Here is a 20,374-nt window from a genome sequence, read left to right on the forward strand (position 1 = left end):
ATACTATGTTATTTATAGATATGTATACATTTATTTTAAAAAAAAGAAAAGAAAACAAACATGACAGAACAATCGTACTTGTCAGAGGAGGTCTCCTCTTCAAAGGAATAGGGCCCTTATCTTTACGTCTGAGCAAAGGGCTACTGCGTCTCTCTATAACCTTTTGTTTCAGCACCGAACGCACTTTAAGGTTGGGTTCGGAGGCTAGAAGTGACAAAATGCAAGCACAACTATAAGCTTCTAAAACACACGCATAGCACTGCAATTAAGGTTAATGCACTAGGAATTCTAAATGCTTATTAGTATTATCGTGCAAATCATGCAGTTATTGTTGTCGTTTTATATAAGCACCATATGTTGCATATACATATAATACACAGTATATTTTATGGATAACCCCAAAATATAGGAAATAATGCACAAAACTAATGGTAGGAAGTATGAGATTGCATATCAAAGACTGGATATGGAATATAACCAGATTTAAATAGCAAATAAGATTGCACGGAATCCCCAAAAATCCTTGCAAAATCTAAGATGTTCCAGATATAAATTGGAACATTATCCCTTCCACAGACAAAGTACAGGGGCCATCTGGGCCTTCTTTTAAGAACAATCTAAACATATGCTTACATCCAAAATAACGGACAGCTAAAGTAAATTTAATTTCAGATACAGCGTAATTCTTTCTGATAAAGTATTACAGGGATATAGCTAATATTTAATTTAAAAAAAACTAAAGACCCTTGGTAGCCCTTATTTTGATTTATTTAACCGTTTGACATATTAAGAGTCATTCAAATAAACTGGAAGCTTGCACTCACCTGCTTATCCAAACGGTGTTACTTTGCCACTTTTGTAAGCACTAGCAAAAATTCCAACAGGACACAGACTGACTGACATTGGATAGTTAAAAGTGGACAAAAAAAGTCAAAATAATGAACAATAGATGGTATAACCTTGTTGGCTAAAAGCATGAAATATATAATAAAAATATACAATAAGTGAGGGATAGACTTATCCCCCCCCTTATTTACATCTTGAAATTTGGACCAAGCTGCATTGACCATCCGACCTAGTACCAATAAATATGAAAGTTAATATTTTTAGGGAATACGAGTACATTTTTTTTAAGGACTAATGAGTCTTGAAAAGTTTAGACTCTGAAAATGCAACGAGTTGACTATATTAGTCCTCGTGTGGTAGACATTTAGTACAAAGGTTAATTAATTATTCCTATACACTCAATTTTAGGAATTCCCATGTGGATTATTCATCCTTTTATCCAAGATTTGCGATCTTCAAATGTTTGCTGATGGGGCATTTATTTTCTGTGTATTGATAATGCGTTTCTAATGATATTTACTAATTAATAGAGTTTATGGATGTTAAATAGGTTATGAAGCTATTTGACATATGAAAATAACATTTGTTTATTAGTCGTTTTTGGACTGAACTGGAGTCCTCTGGCTGTCTTATTTATGCCCTTGTCTATAACATCTATTTTCTAATGGTCGCAGAGTTCAGAAAACTTTATTTCCCATACTTCCTCATTCTCCATAGCAAAACTGATAGGGATCACAATGATCAAGGCTATTTAATAGAACTTTTATCTGGACTGGTGTGCTTGCTTGCTTATGACAATGATGTCAATGAATTTTCCATAAAGTTATTATTATTTATAATGATATTAATTAGGCTGGATACTGTATCTTTAAACTGGGCCAGATATATTTCTGTCAGGAGGCATACTAGTCTCCTATCTCACAGTAAAGCTTTAAATCTGTCTACAAATTTTTAGAGTAAGAAATTTGATATCGATTAAAATATTCAAGAGAATCATAATTTCTGTAGAGTTAATTTCTTTGGTCCAGTTGTGTTAAGTTTGTGCACGTTTTCAACCTGTTTTATTTACAACAATCAGGGCCTGAGATGCATTGACATAATGACTCCATATTCAACTACCTTAGTTTAATAAGTAAAATAGTTTGAGTAAGCTAGAAATCAATACATTAGAAATCATAGAAGTAATCGCTGTGGCTATAGATTAAGTACTATCTCTCAAGGTTCTGTTCTGGGCTGTAAGACAACACATACCTAATTTAGCTTGCTGCATTCTACTTTCATAATTAGTCCTCTTTTGGGCCATTCTAATCAAATAAAATCAAAGTCAATCTAAGGCTATGATTTGATTTGATTTTGGGTTTACTGGCACTGTTGTGCGCCAACCACGCTCAACTAAGGCGGTGAGTATTTAGCGGGTAGTCGAAACAAAATCATTTTTTGAGTGTTCAGAAAGTGTCCAGTTTGAGTGTTAGAACAATTTACAATATTTCACCTCCTGCTTAGGACAGTATTCTTACATGTGCTGAAAGTTTAAGGCAACTAGCTGCGTTTCGAAGGAAAATAGTTTTGGGAGTTCACTAACACTGGGCCCATTTCTTGGATCCTCATGTCCACCAGATTTTTTTATTGCCAAATTTTTGGCAAATCACATTAAAAAAAAAGCTTGTCATTAATATATTCAGAAAGAAAAAAACAGAAAATAAAATGAAAAGAAAATCCGAGTAATTGGAATATTTGTTTCACTTTATGATAAATACTGTAGAGATTTTTCATTTAAAGCTATGAAACTTATAGGTAATAACATAAAATTATGAAGAAATCAAATGTTAATATGAGACTTATCCAGGACCCCACTATGGTAGAAGGAGACAGTTTATTATGATCCAAAATGGTCTTAAACTGGCAGGAAAAATTGAAAGAAAAACAGGCAGTGATATACAATAACCTGATAACCGACACCTAACACGAAGATTCGCTAATTTTTTACCTCTACTGCTCCAATCAAATACATATCTGGATTAGCAACCATTTTGCTGTGGAGTACTAATTCTCAGTTCGTTTTGAGTAGCATTCCAAGTAAAAGAATATTCAGTTTTAATATAACTGTTTCTCTGGAGTATCCATTGCATATACACAGATTAAACTTTTGGTGATGTCATTTGAAACACCAGAGAAACTCATTGAGAAGGCAAAATTTTCTGTTGTGAGTGACAAGACCATTGTATTGACTGTGCAGATTGGAATCATGCTAGCAGCAAAACACTTTAAAGGGGTACTGAATCATTTCGAGTTAGTCCTCTCCTAAATACATAATGAAACTTGCAATATTTTGTTTTTTTGTCAAAGATTCTGACACTCTGCATATATTTGTGGTTTCAGTATAAGCTATTTTACTTTATAATCTGAAAACATACTGTTATGTGTATGCCTTATAAATGAATAAAAGATTTAACTCTTTTTAAATAATGTTTTTAAGCCTTGATTATTTTCAGTATATTAAAGGAATTAAGTGATAATTCAAGTTTATGTTTTCATTTTCAAATTTACACCTTTCCACAATTTTAACCTTTTACATAAATACTAAATGAAGAAGATAATTAATTAGTGATAGTTAGCTATCAGGGTAATTAGGGTACCTAATATTTTCCTCTTGTCGCAAAACTAACAGTAAATAATTTTCGAGGAAAGTGGGGGAGGGGCAACGTGGACTTGTATCGAAGACTGGGCTCTGATCTTTCTGAACTGCCACTGGATTTAAGCTTGGACGGCACACTTTTAGAGAATAAACTATCAACAACTTGATCAATATTTTCGCACTTACTGACCTCTCCTTGCTGAATGAAAGTGAAGCTGGAGAAACTATCACTTAGAACCATTTGTAAGAAAAATTATGCATTATTTAGTGCTACATGCAAATCATGCTACAAACGTTTTAGAAGGCCTCGCTTAAGAACAAGAATCAAAAATACCAATGCGGCTATTGGAGTTTGATCACCGAGCTTTTATTATTGAAGGAAATGATATCTTATATTTCTGAGTAAAGGATATATTTGACATAATTAGGTCAAAAATGTATACATTTAGTGGTCATTTTATTAGGTACACCTACATAATAGTAGTTGCCCCCCCCCCCACACTTCCCTTAGCTCGCAGAACAGCCTAGATTCGTCGTGGAATGGAGTCAACGAGGTGTTGAACGAAAGCGTGTTACAGGGATTCTGGTCTATGTTGACTCAACTAATCCCCACAGTCGTTGCAAATTGGCTGCTGGCCACTATTCCGAAGAGCTCATTTCACCTTATCCTACAGGTACCCAACACGATTGAGATCTGGTGACTGGGAGGCCACTACAGTAGGCTGGATTCACTCTCATGTTCCTGGAATGTGTTCCAGGAACATGAGTTCCTGGAACAGAACAGTTCCAGAACAGTTCTGGCCTTGTGAGATGGCGCATTCTCCTTTTGGAAGAACCCATTACAAACGTCATTAAATGTCAGTGCATCCATTCGAAGATAGAATTACTGCAGCCATGAAGGAGTGTGCCTGGTTGAAAACAATTTCCAGGTAAACTGTAGCAGCAATCGTTGCTCTACTGGTATGAGAGTCCACAACCAGCCTGCATTGTTGACGTCTAGAAGGATGGATCAATGAACTCATGTTTTGCGCCATAGTTTGGTCATCCCATTAGCATGAAACAGCAGGAACCGGGATTCGTCAGACCAGACGTTCTTCCAGTTCTCCACTGTAATCGTACCTTCTTGTTTTTGCTGATAGGAGGAAACCCGGTGTTCGGTCATCAGCTTCGAAACCATATCCTTGACAAGGTACGACGAGTTGTGCGTTCTGAACTGCCTCTTTGGTTAACTCTGTTGTACTAGGTTGTCATTTGATTTAGTAGTAACCTGCTCAAGTTTTTGTCAACCTCTGTTCTCTATTTATTTATTTTAATCAGTTTTCAGTTTATTAGAAATTGCTCCACCATCAGCTAGCGAGTGGGGTTCCTCGATTGGTTGTAGTTTCCGATAACTCATACCAGTGCATGTGATGCCAATTTTAAACTCGCACACTTACAGTATCCCGATGTATCTGTTTACATGCCTTACATCGCATAGTATGAACACGTGATGCTGTTAGTACCATGCTATATTTTACATTTCATGAAAAGTGCAAAGTATACCTAATAAAATGGCCACTCAGTGTAAGGGCTTATATATATATATATATATATATATATATATATATATATATATATATCATTGCAACTGAAAAAAAAAACGTCATTTATTTGAGGAACAAAGTTTTCAGTCCTTCTTGCTTCTGTTTATCTATTTAAAGTTTTATCATTAAACGTCAATTAAAAAATTAGAAATTAAAAATGTATAATACAATGTACAGTATAATAATTCAATACGTTTTATTTGAATTCACTTTACTCTCGTTGCCATATAGCCTTTCACATAGCGACCATTCCGTTTATACGAGAATAAAACAATTTATGTACACTTCATTTCAAATTTTTGTGTGTCTAATTTTCGTATTAAATTCAAATGGCTTTTAAACAACGATGCCGATGTTGTTGATGTTTCTTTCAATAAAACTAAGCGTCCTAATATGAAATTTCTGATTCTCATTTTGATGTGTGAAAATGGTATGCCCTTCGATTCTTCTGTAATTAAGAGGTTCTCACACAAGAAAAGGTAATAATTCTTACCTGTCTCAAAATAAATTCAACGTAAATAAATATATACAAAATAAAATAAATACATAAATATATAAATATTTAAATAATAAAAATACATTCAGGTAAAACTTATATAAATAAAACCTTTTCATAATTATGATTCGAATCACCTTACACAATTTATATTTTGCGCCATACTTGAAGGTATGGTAGGACACAGAGATATGCCATGGAATACTAGCTAGAGATCATTGCCATTAACAGTAAGTAATACTGTTCTTATGATTATGATAAAAATTAAATCACATAAAAATCTATATAGTATTTTACTGATATGCAAAATAATAATGGTAACATATGTCTATGGTAGTTTGTTTCAAAGAGTCGAAATCTTGGAGAAGAGTTCTATATAACGTTCTTGATTTTCTACGGATAATTTGCATGGATGTTATTGTATTCATCTTATTAACACAATGAACTTTTACCGCTACAACACATGTTGGGAAACTATTCCCATATTATCTCCTTAATACATCAGCCAGGGTGAGGGGCACCATAGTGGTATGAAGAAGTTTTCCAAAGAACTGCAATCACTACAAAGAACGAACAGTTAACTTGGATTTTATTGTATTTCGTTTCACTTTCATTTATTGAATATCACCATTGTGGCCAAAACCGTTTTCGGATTTGGATTACGGTGATGGCTAATAGAACGTTCCTCTATCTTTTCAACTCTTTGCAACTAAAATCAGAGAAATCCAAAAGAATTCTATAATCAACCTTGCGCATTAAAAGTTATGAAAAATAATGATATACTATGCTCACGTATACGCTACTCTATCAAAAGGATTCGGACAACCCTTCCCATTATAGCAAATAGTGAGAATGAGAAGTTAGATTGGAACTTCAGATGTCCATGTCCTTTAGGAGTGCACAGCAGGGGCATGTGCCTCCTCCTTAAAAAATTGAAATTAAAGAAAAAGAACGCAGGAGGCGTTCTTACAAAAAAAAACCCTCAAAATCCTGGTCGCCATGCCCCCCTTACGATGATACACAGATACGCCACTGGCACACAGCAATGATTTTCATGGCAGAGCTGCTGCCCACAAGTCCCGCGTCACACCAGCGAACGCCAGACATCGTTTTCAGTGGTACCTAGCCCATCTTTGAATAGGATGGGCTAAGTACTACCACTGATAATGATATTGATATTAATATATAATGATATTAATCTTAATACTTATATTAATATATAATGATATTAAAACTGGTCTTATGGAGTGACAATTGAAGCCACACGGTCTTCCGATCAGTCGGTCGATTGTGGGGAGGGCGAAAATTGCATGGGAAAGAAACAGTATTTATTACAGTGTTTTGTGTCCACACGTCATCACGTGGAACTGCTCCTTCGTAGCTCGTACTTGCTGGCTATAGTGCCAAAAACCACCAATGCCGATATGGTGACATCATGGACGTCATTGGGTGACATCATTTCGTGATGTCCACACGTTGGCAGTTCTGTGGAAATGGAATCTCCATGTTCCTTCACGATAATACTCCATACCATACAGAGAGAAGTGTACAAACCTGGTTTGAAGAAAACAGAGTCCAGAAACTCGCCTAGCCGGCCCAATCCTGATTCCGATCTAATAACTTCGGGATGAACTGAAATGCCGGATCAGAATTCGCCCATTACGCCCCCACTTCTACAACAGAACTGGCGATTGCCCTGAAGAAAGGGACTCAAATTCTTGCTATAAGGAACTGGTCGAAAATGCTCCAAGACAGATCTATGCTGTTATCGTTAGACCTAAAGGTGAACCTATACATTATTTATTCATTAAAACGTAACGCTGTCCGAATTCTTTTGACCACAACTGAATTTTACAAACTGCTTTCAATCACAACAAATGCTGCTCACTTCTCGATCTATATCATAACTGTTTCGAATTGACTCTTACACATATTAAAGCTATATAAGAAAAATATATAAAATTCTCTTAGAAGACAAAATTTATTCAATATGCTTACCCGTTTTCCTAAGCGGAAAGTCATCATCGTACTTCCCCAAGAGTGGATGCCTGTAAGAAGGAGAAACGGTTGAAGGAGGAGAAGGTTGATCCAATGAACTGTGATTCCTGGACCTAGCAGGAAGTACGATCAAAGTAAGGGGGGAAGCAAACAGAAGGAAACAAAGAAGTGAAAAGAAGTGAAGAACTGAAAGAAACACTGAGAATAGAAAAAGCAATAAGACAATACTGAACAGAGGAACACGGCACACAAGGATTAAGACTACACAAGCAAGGTCTTCTACATAAAAACTTATCTTGGGTGGGAGTATTCTTGTGTTAGTTTGGGATGGATAAAAACTACGAGCAATTTATTATGCATAAGGTATTTGTCAGTTTATAAATCTTAACTGTACCAGGAATTTAACATTTTCATATAAACAGGATGATTTTTAAAATCTTACTTCAATATATTTTTTCTCCAGACATGACAGACATTACTATTAGATTAAATGGAAAACTATGGTGTACATAATTCGGGCTGGCACCATATGCAGTATAAATGTATGGCTACTTAACGTTATCTGAAGGTGCGTGCAATATAGCGATTATAAGACAACAGACACCCGCATTCCTTACAGACAGCCACGAGAACATTTGCATGGACCTTCATTTGCTACATCTTATGCATTAGCCAACTTTCTGCCGAAGACTATTGCTAAAGATGAGCTGGCAGTGTGAACATAAAATCTCGCTAATCATCAAGGAAGACCAGTTTCTTTTGTGAGTGAGATACTAAAGTTTTCTTCAAACATTTCATTAATCGCCAAAGTTTCTGCCACAGCATCACGATAATTCTTAAAGCTAATGCGAAACACTTGAATTTTATAGCATTAAAAAATAAAACCAGGAATAAACGATCAGGCATAACGATTATCATTTGTAGCATTTGAATGGATGCTGAATATCAAACCACCTGCAGTATCTCGGTCATCAACATTCCTAATTCTAACAGCTTTTGAAAATCAAAGTCTACATGCCGTATGACAGTTAGCAAAATTCAAATATCATAATTTGGGTAGACGATTTAGAATACAAATTTTGTTTTGCAGTTTTGTCGATTAACATATTTAAAGTTCTCTATTTCGACATAGGTAAACATATCAAGCTTAAAAGTAAGAAAAAAAGAATCTTGGAATTTTTTGAAGAAATAACGTTATTAGATTAGAATTATGAAACAAATAACATAAATAGCAATGCGAAAAAATTTTGGTTGCTTCAAATTAGCATTAGTAGTGGCAAATGATGTAAGAAAACAAGCTTAAACAGCATCAGCAAAAAAAAAAAAAAAAAAAAAACCTTCCCATTCCACTTATCTATTACCTCCAATAGTTTGTATTGTTCTTCCTTGAATTTATTTAACGAAACAACTTCCAAACAACAGATGGAAGTTTGTTCCAGCAATCAACCACTCGCTGACTAAAGGCAAACTGCAGCACACCTATTCTGCAACGGTCCTTCCTTAAATTTCAATTTATGCCCTCTCATGTGCGTAGTCTGAGCAAGACAAAAAATCTCAATCAGCATTGAGCTTGCTTAATCCATTCAAGGCCTTAAACGCCTCAATCAGATCACCCTGCAGGTGCCTAGTCTCCAGACACTGCAATTTGCACAACTGAAGCCTTACTTCGTACGGACATCCCTTTGTTCCGCTCACCAATCTCGCTGCCCTTCTCTATACCCGTTCCAGCAGTTCTGCATCCTTCCTAAAATGAGGCTTCCAGACCTGTATCCAGTACTCAAAATATAGTCTGATTATTACCTTATACAATGGGATAATCACATCCTTATCCCTGGTAATTTATGTTTAAAATTATTTCACGAAACATAACCTACTCTCAGTTAAGTAAAAGATCAGGTTAACCTACCTAACCTTTCTATTGGTCAAATATGCTGAACTGAAATTGGTAAAATATACAGAAAATAAAAATCAATATGAAATGTTTATTATGCTACACAAGTGAAACGATGATTGACTGTAACTGTCAGTGATTATTAAATGCGGCAAATGAGAATTATATTCAGCGAAGCATCCAATCGATTGTCCTAGGCACCTTGAATGTTATTGTTTTAACTACATGATAATGTGCCGCTCCTAATATCGTAAGAATTATGAAGGTCACACTGGACATCTTTCATTGGGAGATGCTCAAACATCCTCCCTACATCCTGGATCTTTCGCTATGATTATCATAATTCTGATCACTTAAAAAAAGGCTTAAAGATAAGCGTTTTCACATGGACGATGACTGCGATAATGAAATGTTTTAAACAAGTCACCTAATTTCTTTGGCAGGAGAATAGTTTCGCTTGGGTAACGTTGTGACGAAAGTTTTTGTATCATTTTTGCAACTCATAGTAAATGCAGCATTTCCTTGAACAACCCTTGTATCTTTGACGCGAAGGGTTTTTTCTTTATTATTTGTTCACAATGTAACCGATGCTGCCACACACATTATGTAAAAGAGTGATATAATATATAGTCAAAGTAAAAAATCACCATAAAAACAACACAGTAAAATCCCACTATTATACAAATAATGTTGTAATTGTAATTTAAAAGGCGCATATGGTGCCGGTCTCGAGGAAAAATATATTTTTCGCTAAATTATGATACATTAGAACTAAAAAAAATAATAATATCTCTAACTGAATATAAAGAAATAACACAATTAAATGGCACTTTTAATTACTACACATTACTAGAAGTAATACATATTTAAATTTGTTATACATAAACATAAAAACAAAAAAGAAGACATGAAATGTGATATAAAAATACTCGTAAAAGTTTTTCAAAACATCAAAAATAGGAAGGCAATATCATTCATTTGCTAGAAACTTAAATTATTAAAAAAGTGTAGCCCAATTTATCGGTTATTTAAATGCTTTCATTCTTTTTTTTTTATTTGCGTTTATAATGATGCCGTTTACAATAAACGGCATCGTTTACAAAATTCCCAGGTTGAAAACAATACGTTTTAATAAAAATTCTAGTTAAATATTATTTAATATTGGTTTGATTAATATTAAATTTAACTTTTAAAAAAATATTGGGTGCTTACTGCATATTAAATTAGCTCCAATTTCAGATTTAAAAAAACAGCGAGGACGAAACTATTGATTTTAAAACCTCTTTATATAAACAGTTCGAAATAAACTTTTAACTGTGTATCTAAAAATAATTATTAAAAAGAGCCACAGCACTTTGACTCATTTTTAATAATTGTAACCTCCTCTCCTCTAATTTTGAGTTTTATCCTGAAATACGTAGTGAACAAACTAATAAATTGTAGAAGTAAATTCGAACTTTACAGAAAAGGAAAAATTTAAAAAAAAACGCACACAAATTGAAGAGTTCTATTGAAATAAAAAAAGTCTTTGAGCTGTTATTCTTAGTAAGCACTGCTCCCTCCACTGATCAATGTTTCTTAAATCTAAGTAAGGCTTCTATACACCCATCTTGTCACTGTTTGACCTTTCTTATAATGAGATAACTCAGCGAATTCCAGATGGCCGTTAGTAGTGTTCGAGAACCTCCCTCTATCAAAAAAAAAAAAAAACTGCTTACTGTGTCTAAATTCGCTTATCTTATCCTAGGTAAACTTGGTGATTAGTGCAGCGAGCGATAGTGCAACTGGGTGGTATTTTTCCCTGCATCATAGTTACTAGCAGTTGTGTAGACGCGTTTACAGACAAACTGACAACATGCTACTAATCACATGTGACGCACTTGCATCAGATTCTTCAACGGCACTTAGAAACGAGTGGACTGTAAGAGATATGAAGAGGGAAGATGTTTTTACCTTAAGGAATTATGGTAAAAACATCTATTTCATACTGCGAAAAGGCGAGAATGGTTTACGATAAATGGGCTGTATTGCTACCGTTAATAAATTTAAATTTGAGTTATATAAACTGAAATTTCTTATATTTATGAAATGAAAAGAAATTAAGAAACGTGCTCTTATAGAAAAAGTAGAACGAACTACATTATGCAACGTTTGTTTGTGGGCTTCAAGGCGCCAGGGCAATATGGCCATTATATCGTCTGTATATCTTCCAAATTATATTTCTTATTAAACTCGAAAGTAAAATTATGGAAATCATTGGCAATATTTCAAAACAGAAGTTATTTCAAAATAACTCCAAAATCCTTTTATAGATCTTGGGTTAGCACAATTATTGTTCGTTATTTTAAAAGAAAATACTGTATTACGAAACCTAGGAATGAATGCGGCAATGTCAGATGTCCAGTTGTTAAAACAAGGTATTGGAGTTAAAACATATATATTGCGCAAAAACAAAAAAAGAATTTTAAAATATCATTCAAAAGATTTCATTTTCGCGTCTTTATTCAGAACAGGCACTGCCCAATTCAGGTACGTAGTCCTTTACAGTACTACTGTTGCTATTGTTAAAATCATGAAATCGCTTTACTGGAATACAGGAAACTGTAGAAGTTCTCCAGTGGTAACTCAAATGCGATTTCTTTTCGGATGAAAAGCTGCATTGACTAAAAATATCCTGGCATTTCACCATTACTTCCTAACCAGCTGTTAATCGATCTAGTATCAGTTCAAAACTTCTCAAAACAACTTTAAGTAACCTTGCTCAGGTGTCCATTCTCACACCTCTTTCATCTAGATTCCTTGGTTGGTACTGTATATATATAGTAGAGCTTCCCAAGTCCGGAACACTTGAGTCTTGATCCTTGCCGGATCATGGAATTTTGCAGATTTCTGGTGGTTATATTGCAATCATAAAAAAGCGGCAAAAAAGAAAAGAAAAGTAACGTACAGTATATGGAAAAATACGGTAAATACTTCATAGTACAAAACAAAAAAAATTATTTTCCTTTTTTTTTTTTTTTTTTTTTTTTTTGATTTGGTAGTTGTTGGCGCATCGGCTTCTGTAGCCATATTGCACCTCCCAAGGTTTTTGCAGTACTTTGATCCAAGCCCGAGGCGGGAATCGAACCCGCGACCTTTGGGTTGCCGGGCAGGTACTTTACCCACTCGGCTAGCCCGGTCGGCTTTTCCTTTTTAAAATATGTATATCACACAAAATACTGTATATTTGTGTTGTAGAAAAGCGACAAGTTTCACACAATTGCTTCGCCAAAGTCCTGATGTCAAGCATGTTTGACAATACACCCATATCCACAATAGATAACGATCAGTACATGCCTTTTGAAAGGATGCAGTCTTAAGTGATACTCAATTTTCTTTTAGACAGCATGTGAAAATTAAAAATGGACGAAAACTGTTGCATCGATGTTGTCTACAAATGATAAGTAAACTTTCAGTCACTTTTATCATCAATGAGACTCTAATCTTGTTCAAAAGAGCTTTAGTAGCAATGACACGAGATCGTGGAAGGAGGCATGACAGAGAAAATATGGCAGTTTTGCTGAGGGGAAACACCAGACAGCTATCATTCATCTAAAGAGGCCAAAATTGCTCTATCTGGCGTATGTCTGCTCGTTTCTTGTTACGCCACTGTTCACTGGCTGTGATTACTCTTCGATGTATATTCTTCTTAATTAAAACGACCAAATAAAAATAAATAAATTCGCTATTGTGTTATATTAGAATTGTTTGACCTTTGCTTTTATCTCTGTCGCAAGAAAACTTGTGTAAACAGGAAGCAGTAATATCTAATTCTGGGAGAGTCGACCTACTCAAGTTGACCTTTGAATCATTCACGTCTTCCTTAACGTTTCACGCCACTAAATGAATCAACAGTTAGGCAATTTCTAAATCCATCATTTACTATGATATGAAGCCATTTTTCCTTCTATTGATCTGTTCTGTTACCAGTGGAGCATTTTACAGAGCCGATGACATTTTAACCATTGTTCTGTTACTATTGTAAAAATCGCCGAGTTCACGTGTGTGAAATGCAGATGATACGACGCATATTAAAAATGTACGTCATAAAAATGTCAGTAAAATTAAAGTTTTTAAGCTGTATAATAAGAAACTATCCTGGTATTGTGCACGGCTTCCACTTCCCTCCACGAGTTGTGGTAACAGTTCTTCCACAAGTTCCTGCACAATGTGGCCAATGTTCAATGATATGGGACATTTACTTCTGAAAGTAATCCCCAATCTACCAGCGAAAGGGAATAAAAAGTCACCAATGCGTGGTATACAATAATGATTAAATAGGCTTCGATATGATCCAGTAACCAATATAGGTCCAAAAGTTGGGTAATGGTAAATGATCTTAAATACGCTTGAAAAGTTTTCATCCTATCGACTTCCAAGTGTTTAGTTATTTGAAACCAAACAATACGTTAAAAATAGATCGTTGGTTGTACATTTTACATACACACATGTCCAAAAGTTACAACAATAAAATCCCGAGATAACAGGAAAAGGTATGTCCACTTGATAAAATTCGATCGAATCTTTTGCGGAAGAGAATTATTATATTAAGTCTTATAATAATCCAGAATCGAACAAGGTCAGCGTGAATCTGTGACAGCACGCCCTTAATCTGTTGGAAAAATTCCATGAAATTTCGAGGAAAACTTTAATGAAATTTTACTCACTTATCTTATATTTCTGCATTGCGAAATATAACTTGTCTTGTTCCCACGTCCCAGACGCTGTACCAAAAATAAAATTAAAAAAAAAAAACTGGGCGGAAAATTGAATACATATGGAGAAACGAAATGCAAGGTCTTACATTTGGGAGCAAGAGCACCAATTTCAGTTATACGTTTCGTGGGTTTGAATTAAAAACAGTAGGGGAAGAAAGTGATTTAGGAGTTACGATATGGTCGGAGGTAAAGTTCGCCGAGAAGTGTAGATAGGCGGCATGGAAGTCCCATGGAATCCAATCGATGAGTTATCGAATATTTTCTTGTAGAGATAGGGAGGTCATAATCCCATTGTATTAGGCAATTGAATGACTGCGCTTGAAATCCTTGGACACAGTATTTCAAGCGCAGTATTGTACTTAAAAATCCATCGAGCTTCCTGAAATGGTTCAAAGACAAGCAATTCGCTTGCTGTAATCTGAAAAAGGATGCCCATAAGGAGAAGGCAACAAGAAAGGGGGTGGAATGTATACTTCCCTGTATGGTAGTAATCCCAAGGAAACAATTAAATATATTCAATTATTTAGACTGCAATTAACGTCTCCTAATTTGACATCTTTATTTTAAAATATAGATAAAGATTGGGAAAATTAATTATTTACCATATTTAGTTCCAGGCAATGATCACGTAGTCTGGTCTCTTAAATATCACAATTGTGCTTTACCTAATTTCCTTCAAAAGCATAAGCTTAACAGTAAAATGGGTGGGGGGTTGTTCTTGCTCGTATGAAAGAGGCAAGCCACTTGCACGTACTATTCTAACAATGAATTCTCATGTTCAAAAGGTTTTATGCAAGAGCGATAGAAAACACTGATTGTTCATATCCTGGTATGGAGCTTTCCAGCTTCCACATCAAGCGTACAGAAAAAATAACTAGAAATAACAAGAGAAATAAAAAAAAAGGTTTCATTATTCCCAAAATAACACCGCCTTCGTACTTTATCGGATGTAACGAACCGCTGGATACAAAAGACGAGAAATATTGTACACTCACGTACAGCTGGTGTCCAAAGCATGAACAAGGCCGTCATTGTAGCAAATTACACAATAAGTATATAAATAAAGCGGCATTATCTACTCAATCTTTACCAGTAGGCCTTGACCATGAGCTGTTTCAAGGACAGTAACTGCAAACAGCAGTTCATTTTGTGAATACAAAAAAAAAGGTGAAGGTTGGCTATTACTTCGAATATTTACCTAATTGTTTCTCCCAGCAACACGCTGTCTTATTCACCAAAGGTAGGAGACAGAAAACACATAGTGGAGTTGACATACAAAGAGCAACTAGCGCAGGTAAAACATTCCACGGGGCATTCTGAATCTTTATATAGCTACTACTTTATATAGTTACAGTCCATTGTACTAAGCAGTGGAATTGCGTATTTGAAATTGTGAGTGCATACTTATCTTGCTAACAAGAACTCATTCCAACAAGGAGGAATTAGTTATTTGAGTTGGAACCTAAAAATAAATTAATTAATTTAATTTATTTTTATTGTCTGGGGGCGACTGAGTAGCACCGACTTAAAAGCAGTGACAAGCACAATGCTTGCTGGATGAAATACAAGTTTATATACAGTACGTGGTATGGAAGTTGGGCTACCTTGATGCACACACAGTTCACCCTGTAAAGTTTTAGATTGGAATTCATTGTTTTTCTAAAACAGAAATACAGGCTTACAATGGGATATAATATAGTATAAACAATGATTTTCAAATGGAAAATTAGAAACCAATCTCACTATTTCTAAATCAATTTATAAAAATCGATTTTCGCATATCCTAAAGCACCAACTACCATTTTCATGAAAAGCAATCATTAAGCCGAGACATCTAGATTTAATGCGAGTTATAACATTGTATGCCCACGCACCAACCCCACAAAAGTTTCGGAAACCCCAACATTCAAACATTACGTGTTTGTAGTAACCGTATTATTGAAATCAAATATAAAATAATTAATTATAAAACATTAAAAGTAATAAATCAGCTAACTGATATACCTTACCATAAAAGAATAATAGTGATTGTGAGATTTACAACTCAATTACAACAGAATTATAACATCGAGAATGTCCAAAAAAAGTTATTTGATACTTAAATAACTGTCTTCTGAATGGCCAATCTGTCACATATAAAACTAGTGACAATTTAATGTCAAATGATGAAATATGTAACCATGGAAAGACATGGAGTTTTCGAAACTATATAGTTGTGTGGCGTTACCTACTACAAAAACAAGTAATCATAAGAGTGGTGGAGACTGTTTGTCTGTTTTTGCACCAAAGCAAATAAAGCCGTGAGACGTCAGTATATTCTGTTCATAAATTACACGCATGTTATGGTCGATTTGTTTCTTTTCCTGGATGAAAATCCAAAGTTTCAGGGAAGAGAAGTCGCCGCAATCTACTAGGACCGACTAACTTAGTCTGTGTGGGGGAAAAAATCATAAAGTTCCTTCCATTCAGGCGGGATTCGAACCAAGCCTTTCCCATACGGTGTGAGTGAGCATAGTTTTGTAATGGGAAAGGTCATGTTACGTAAGCGTATTCTGTGCATGAACTTTGATGTGAGTGTCTAGTTTAGTTATTTGGTAGCTCTCTGTTTTGTTCATTCATAATGCTTTACGTCACTATGTTGTCAATGGCTTGTGTATTTTACCTAAAGAACAATTTTTCAGTTTTTAGGGTTAAAAATCAAAGTGAATCAACTTCGGTTTTTCAACACCTTCAATGGAGACCGACGAAACAACAATCATCACTTGGCTTCATGCTGTATTTAGTAGTGTTGGCGTAATGATAATGTCAGGCAAATGCAATGAGGACCTTTGTGGTAGCTAAGCCACCAAAGGCCAACGTTTGAAGTGCATATGAGTATGCACTTGAACCGTTCGATGTTCATGTCTATATGTTACCACTGACAAATTTAACGAAATGGTATTTTCTCTTGAAATATGTGCATTTTTGTGCGCCTTGTTTGTTTTGGAAGACAGTGTAAATGTATTTAACACAATATATTATCCGAATGCAAATCCAACTTATTTAGTGTCTATCAGCAATTTAAAGAATATTTCTCTTTAACTTACCAGTTCCGAAAATTTGGAGGTGAGTTGGTGCTGTTTGCTGCTGCTTCCCTTTGTTTCTTGTTGAGGACAAATTCCTGGAGACGTTGTTTCACTTCAGATGAGGCTATAGCACCTAATAAAATAGTGATTAAATATTTAATGTTGTATTTAGCATATAAATATACAATGTGATGAAGGCAATTATTTTCATATAGACTGAGGAGAATTTTATCAATCCTTTTAACAACAAAAAGTAGCAAATATTGCTAATTTAAATAAGGTGATGCTGGCACTATATTAACCGTAGTTGCAGTGTCATAATTTTAACAGGAACACGTAATTATTGTTTTGTTTTTGCCTTGTTAATGACTTTGGTTACTCTTTTCCAGAGTAACCAAGGATATGAGGCGTCAGTCTGTTTACTTGTCTTCTAGATGGAAAAAAAAAAAAAAAACAAGCTTCCAAAGGAGGGAACTATGCAATCCTTGCCCGAGATCAGCTATCTCACCCACGGTGAGGAAAAAATAAAAAAAAATCATTGCCATCTGGACAGGATCCGAAACCAAGTCCTGTCTACATCTTTGTGGAATACAACCATCGTAACAACGAGAGTAGTGATGATCACTACTGCCTGCACAGTTAAAAATGCTTTCGCCACCTCTGGGCATTGGCCCTTAGGACGTACCTTGGTCCGGTCCTGATTATGATGTATAGTCATCTGCTATTTATGGAAAACTTTGCACAAAACATAACTAAAGACTAATTAACTGATATTTTAAGGAACTTTTGGAACTGCACAATTTTTGTTTTCCATAATTTGAGTGCAAAATAAAGATAAATCTGAATATACCAACATTTCTACATAGACAAAATAAAATTCAAATTATTTTAACAGCATTGGAGATTGTCGCTCGTATACCTTTATGTGTGTGTACGTGAGGGTATCCTACTGCAGTCACGTGTTTGCAGTAGTCTTTGTGTTCACGAGATGATTTGCATGTTGCGGACTGAAAAAACCCGAAATAACTTAAGGAGAAACCATACTCCCTTCGCGTGTGATCGGCTAACTCAGCCTTGATTGAGGAGGACATTAGAAATTCTTCCAGTCAATGACGGGAATGAATCCTAGAGAGCTTCAAAGAGTGGCAGACGGAGATGCGTCGTTCAAACTAAATTGCCACGGAGAGTTTCTACATCATCAGTTATGTAAATTAGTGAATGCTTAGTATTAGTCTAGGCTAACAGATGAAAGGAAATCAGGATTCTGCTTTATCAGCCAACAAAAAAAAAAGTGCCTATACAAATAATATCCACTCTTATTATACTCTTCCCTTGGAAAGAAGGTACAGTCAACAACACGCTTGCTAATCGTAAACTTCCTAGATGTCAGGAAACTTACGTTTAGTGAGCATACGTCGACCCACGTCTTGGAAGTCTCTCCTCATATGACGCCCCTTTGCTATTCTTGTCACATGAGTCGCCCCTCTCTCTCTGGACGCTTTCAAGAAATTCAGTGTTTCGTTAGTTGCGTTCTCCATACCTGAACACAATATTCCAAATGGGGGTCTCACCGTTGACTTGTATAATGGAACTATAACATTCGTCTCCTTAGAAGAACGTTAAATCGTTGATGCCTGATTAAACCTTCATGCCTGATTGTATCCTAACACCAAAGATACGGACAAATCTTTATCTTTCCAATATTCCCCCACCCCCCTTCAACTCTACCGAGCTTAATGTATAAGTTATTCTTGGTTGATATTTTCCAAATGTAGAACTTGACATTTGCAAGCATTAAAAAGTACTGACGCAGCCAAGGTCGAAAGTCTGGATGCAGACGTGCATGAATTTGAGTTTACCGTGGTTGTAGCTTGCGTGATAAATTCGGCGAAGCTCTTGCATTCTTTTTATCTTGTAAAAACTCCTATGCCATCATACGGAATATAAACAGAAAAAATACAATTTCGTCAACCATCAACGAAGCCTTTCCAAATCATTCTGAAGGAGATCAAACTGACTTACATTATTAAGTCAGTCTTATTTTCCTTATTTTCCCCATCTATGTCGTTCAAGATCAGAAACATGAGTGACTCTAGCACAAAACATTAATGGATCCGCTTATAACCCTTCTCACTCTGAATAATGCCTATTAATAGCAACTTTCTGCCTCCAGTCTTTCAGCCATTCCTCAATCTTCAAGATACGAGTATACTTAAACAATTATCTACTTCCTGTCCTTCAGCCATTCTTCAATCCTCAAGATACGAGTATACTTAGACTTCAGTTTACGTATACTCGTAAATGTCAAATTTCTTGAATCGAACTCCTCTGTGGACACCTTAGGATCTTGCCATGACTCTCTACAGACCCTCGTATGGAATTGTACGAAATACTTTGCTAAAGTCTAAGTATACTCGTATAATGTCAAAATGTTTTTTTTTGGATTCAACTCTGTGGTGGTCGTAGTAGTTTATTAGATTGTTCAACCAAGATTTCCCATTTACAAAGTCAGGTTATGATCCATTTTGGATATTATACCTCTCATGATTCCATAATATGCCCTTGGCCATAGACTCCATGACCTTCCCAACCACTGAAGTTAAACTGTCCGGACTATAGCTACCCATTTCATCTTTAGATTCCAATCGTCAAACTTCTGAAGAGTTATTTTCTTTAGTATTGTGAATAAATCAAATTGTGAGGCAAGCTATTTTTCCTGTGGTGCATGAAATTTGAGTCAACCCGTACAATAACAGAGGAAATAAGTTGTTTTACCATGTCTCCACAACTGCTAAAGGTACAATAAAACCTCAGACATCCACTTTTTAAATCACAGTACTTGGGAGTTATTAACTACCGTACTCATCCGCATATTTTTTCCACGCGAACTGTTCTGTTGTGTTTATGAGGATAAAATATTATTCTTTCTAATTTTGTTATATATTACTTATTAGAAGAATTTTAGGAAATACGAAGGTAAATCAAAAAGTAAAGGCATTTCGTGTGTAGAACTGATACGTCAAGGATTTGCCAAGAAAAGAAAAACCTTTTCCAAGGTATTTTTTCCTCAAAAGAAAAAAAAATTCTTTTCTTGATCTAATAA

General features: G+C 35.2%; 1 protein-coding gene across 12 annotated transcripts in view; it reads right to left on the reverse strand.

Annotated features, from left to right (window-relative positions):
- LOC150079426 (histone deacetylase 4-like) overlaps positions 1 to 20,374 on the reverse strand; it is a 352,480-nt gene that overhangs the window by 198,188 nt on the left and 133,918 nt on the right. For 9 of the 12 annotated variants that reach the window (XM_090383436.1, XM_090383431.1, XM_090383432.1 and 6 more), the window contains 3 exons: positions 17,293 to 17,404; positions 7,559 to 7,671; positions 79 to 204 (listed from right to left, as the gene is read on the reverse strand). In XM_090383436.1, the coding sequence (XP_090239562.1) occupies positions 79 to 204; positions 7,559 to 7,671; positions 17,293 to 17,404 (351 nt within the window). The remainder of the gene's footprint in view (positions 1 to 78; positions 205 to 7,558; positions 7,672 to 17,292; positions 17,405 to 20,374) is intronic. The other 3 variants (XM_090383435.1, XM_090383440.1, XM_090383439.1) reach the window with 3 other exon arrangements.

The sequence above is a fragment of the Mastigoproctus giganteus genome, chromosome 10 (genome assembly GCF_048544385.1).
Source record: "Mastigoproctus giganteus isolate SK-2022 chromosome 10, ASM4854438v1, whole genome shotgun sequence".
Taxonomy (NCBI): Eukaryota; Metazoa; Arthropoda; class Arachnida; order Uropygi; family Thelyphonidae; genus Mastigoproctus; species Mastigoproctus giganteus.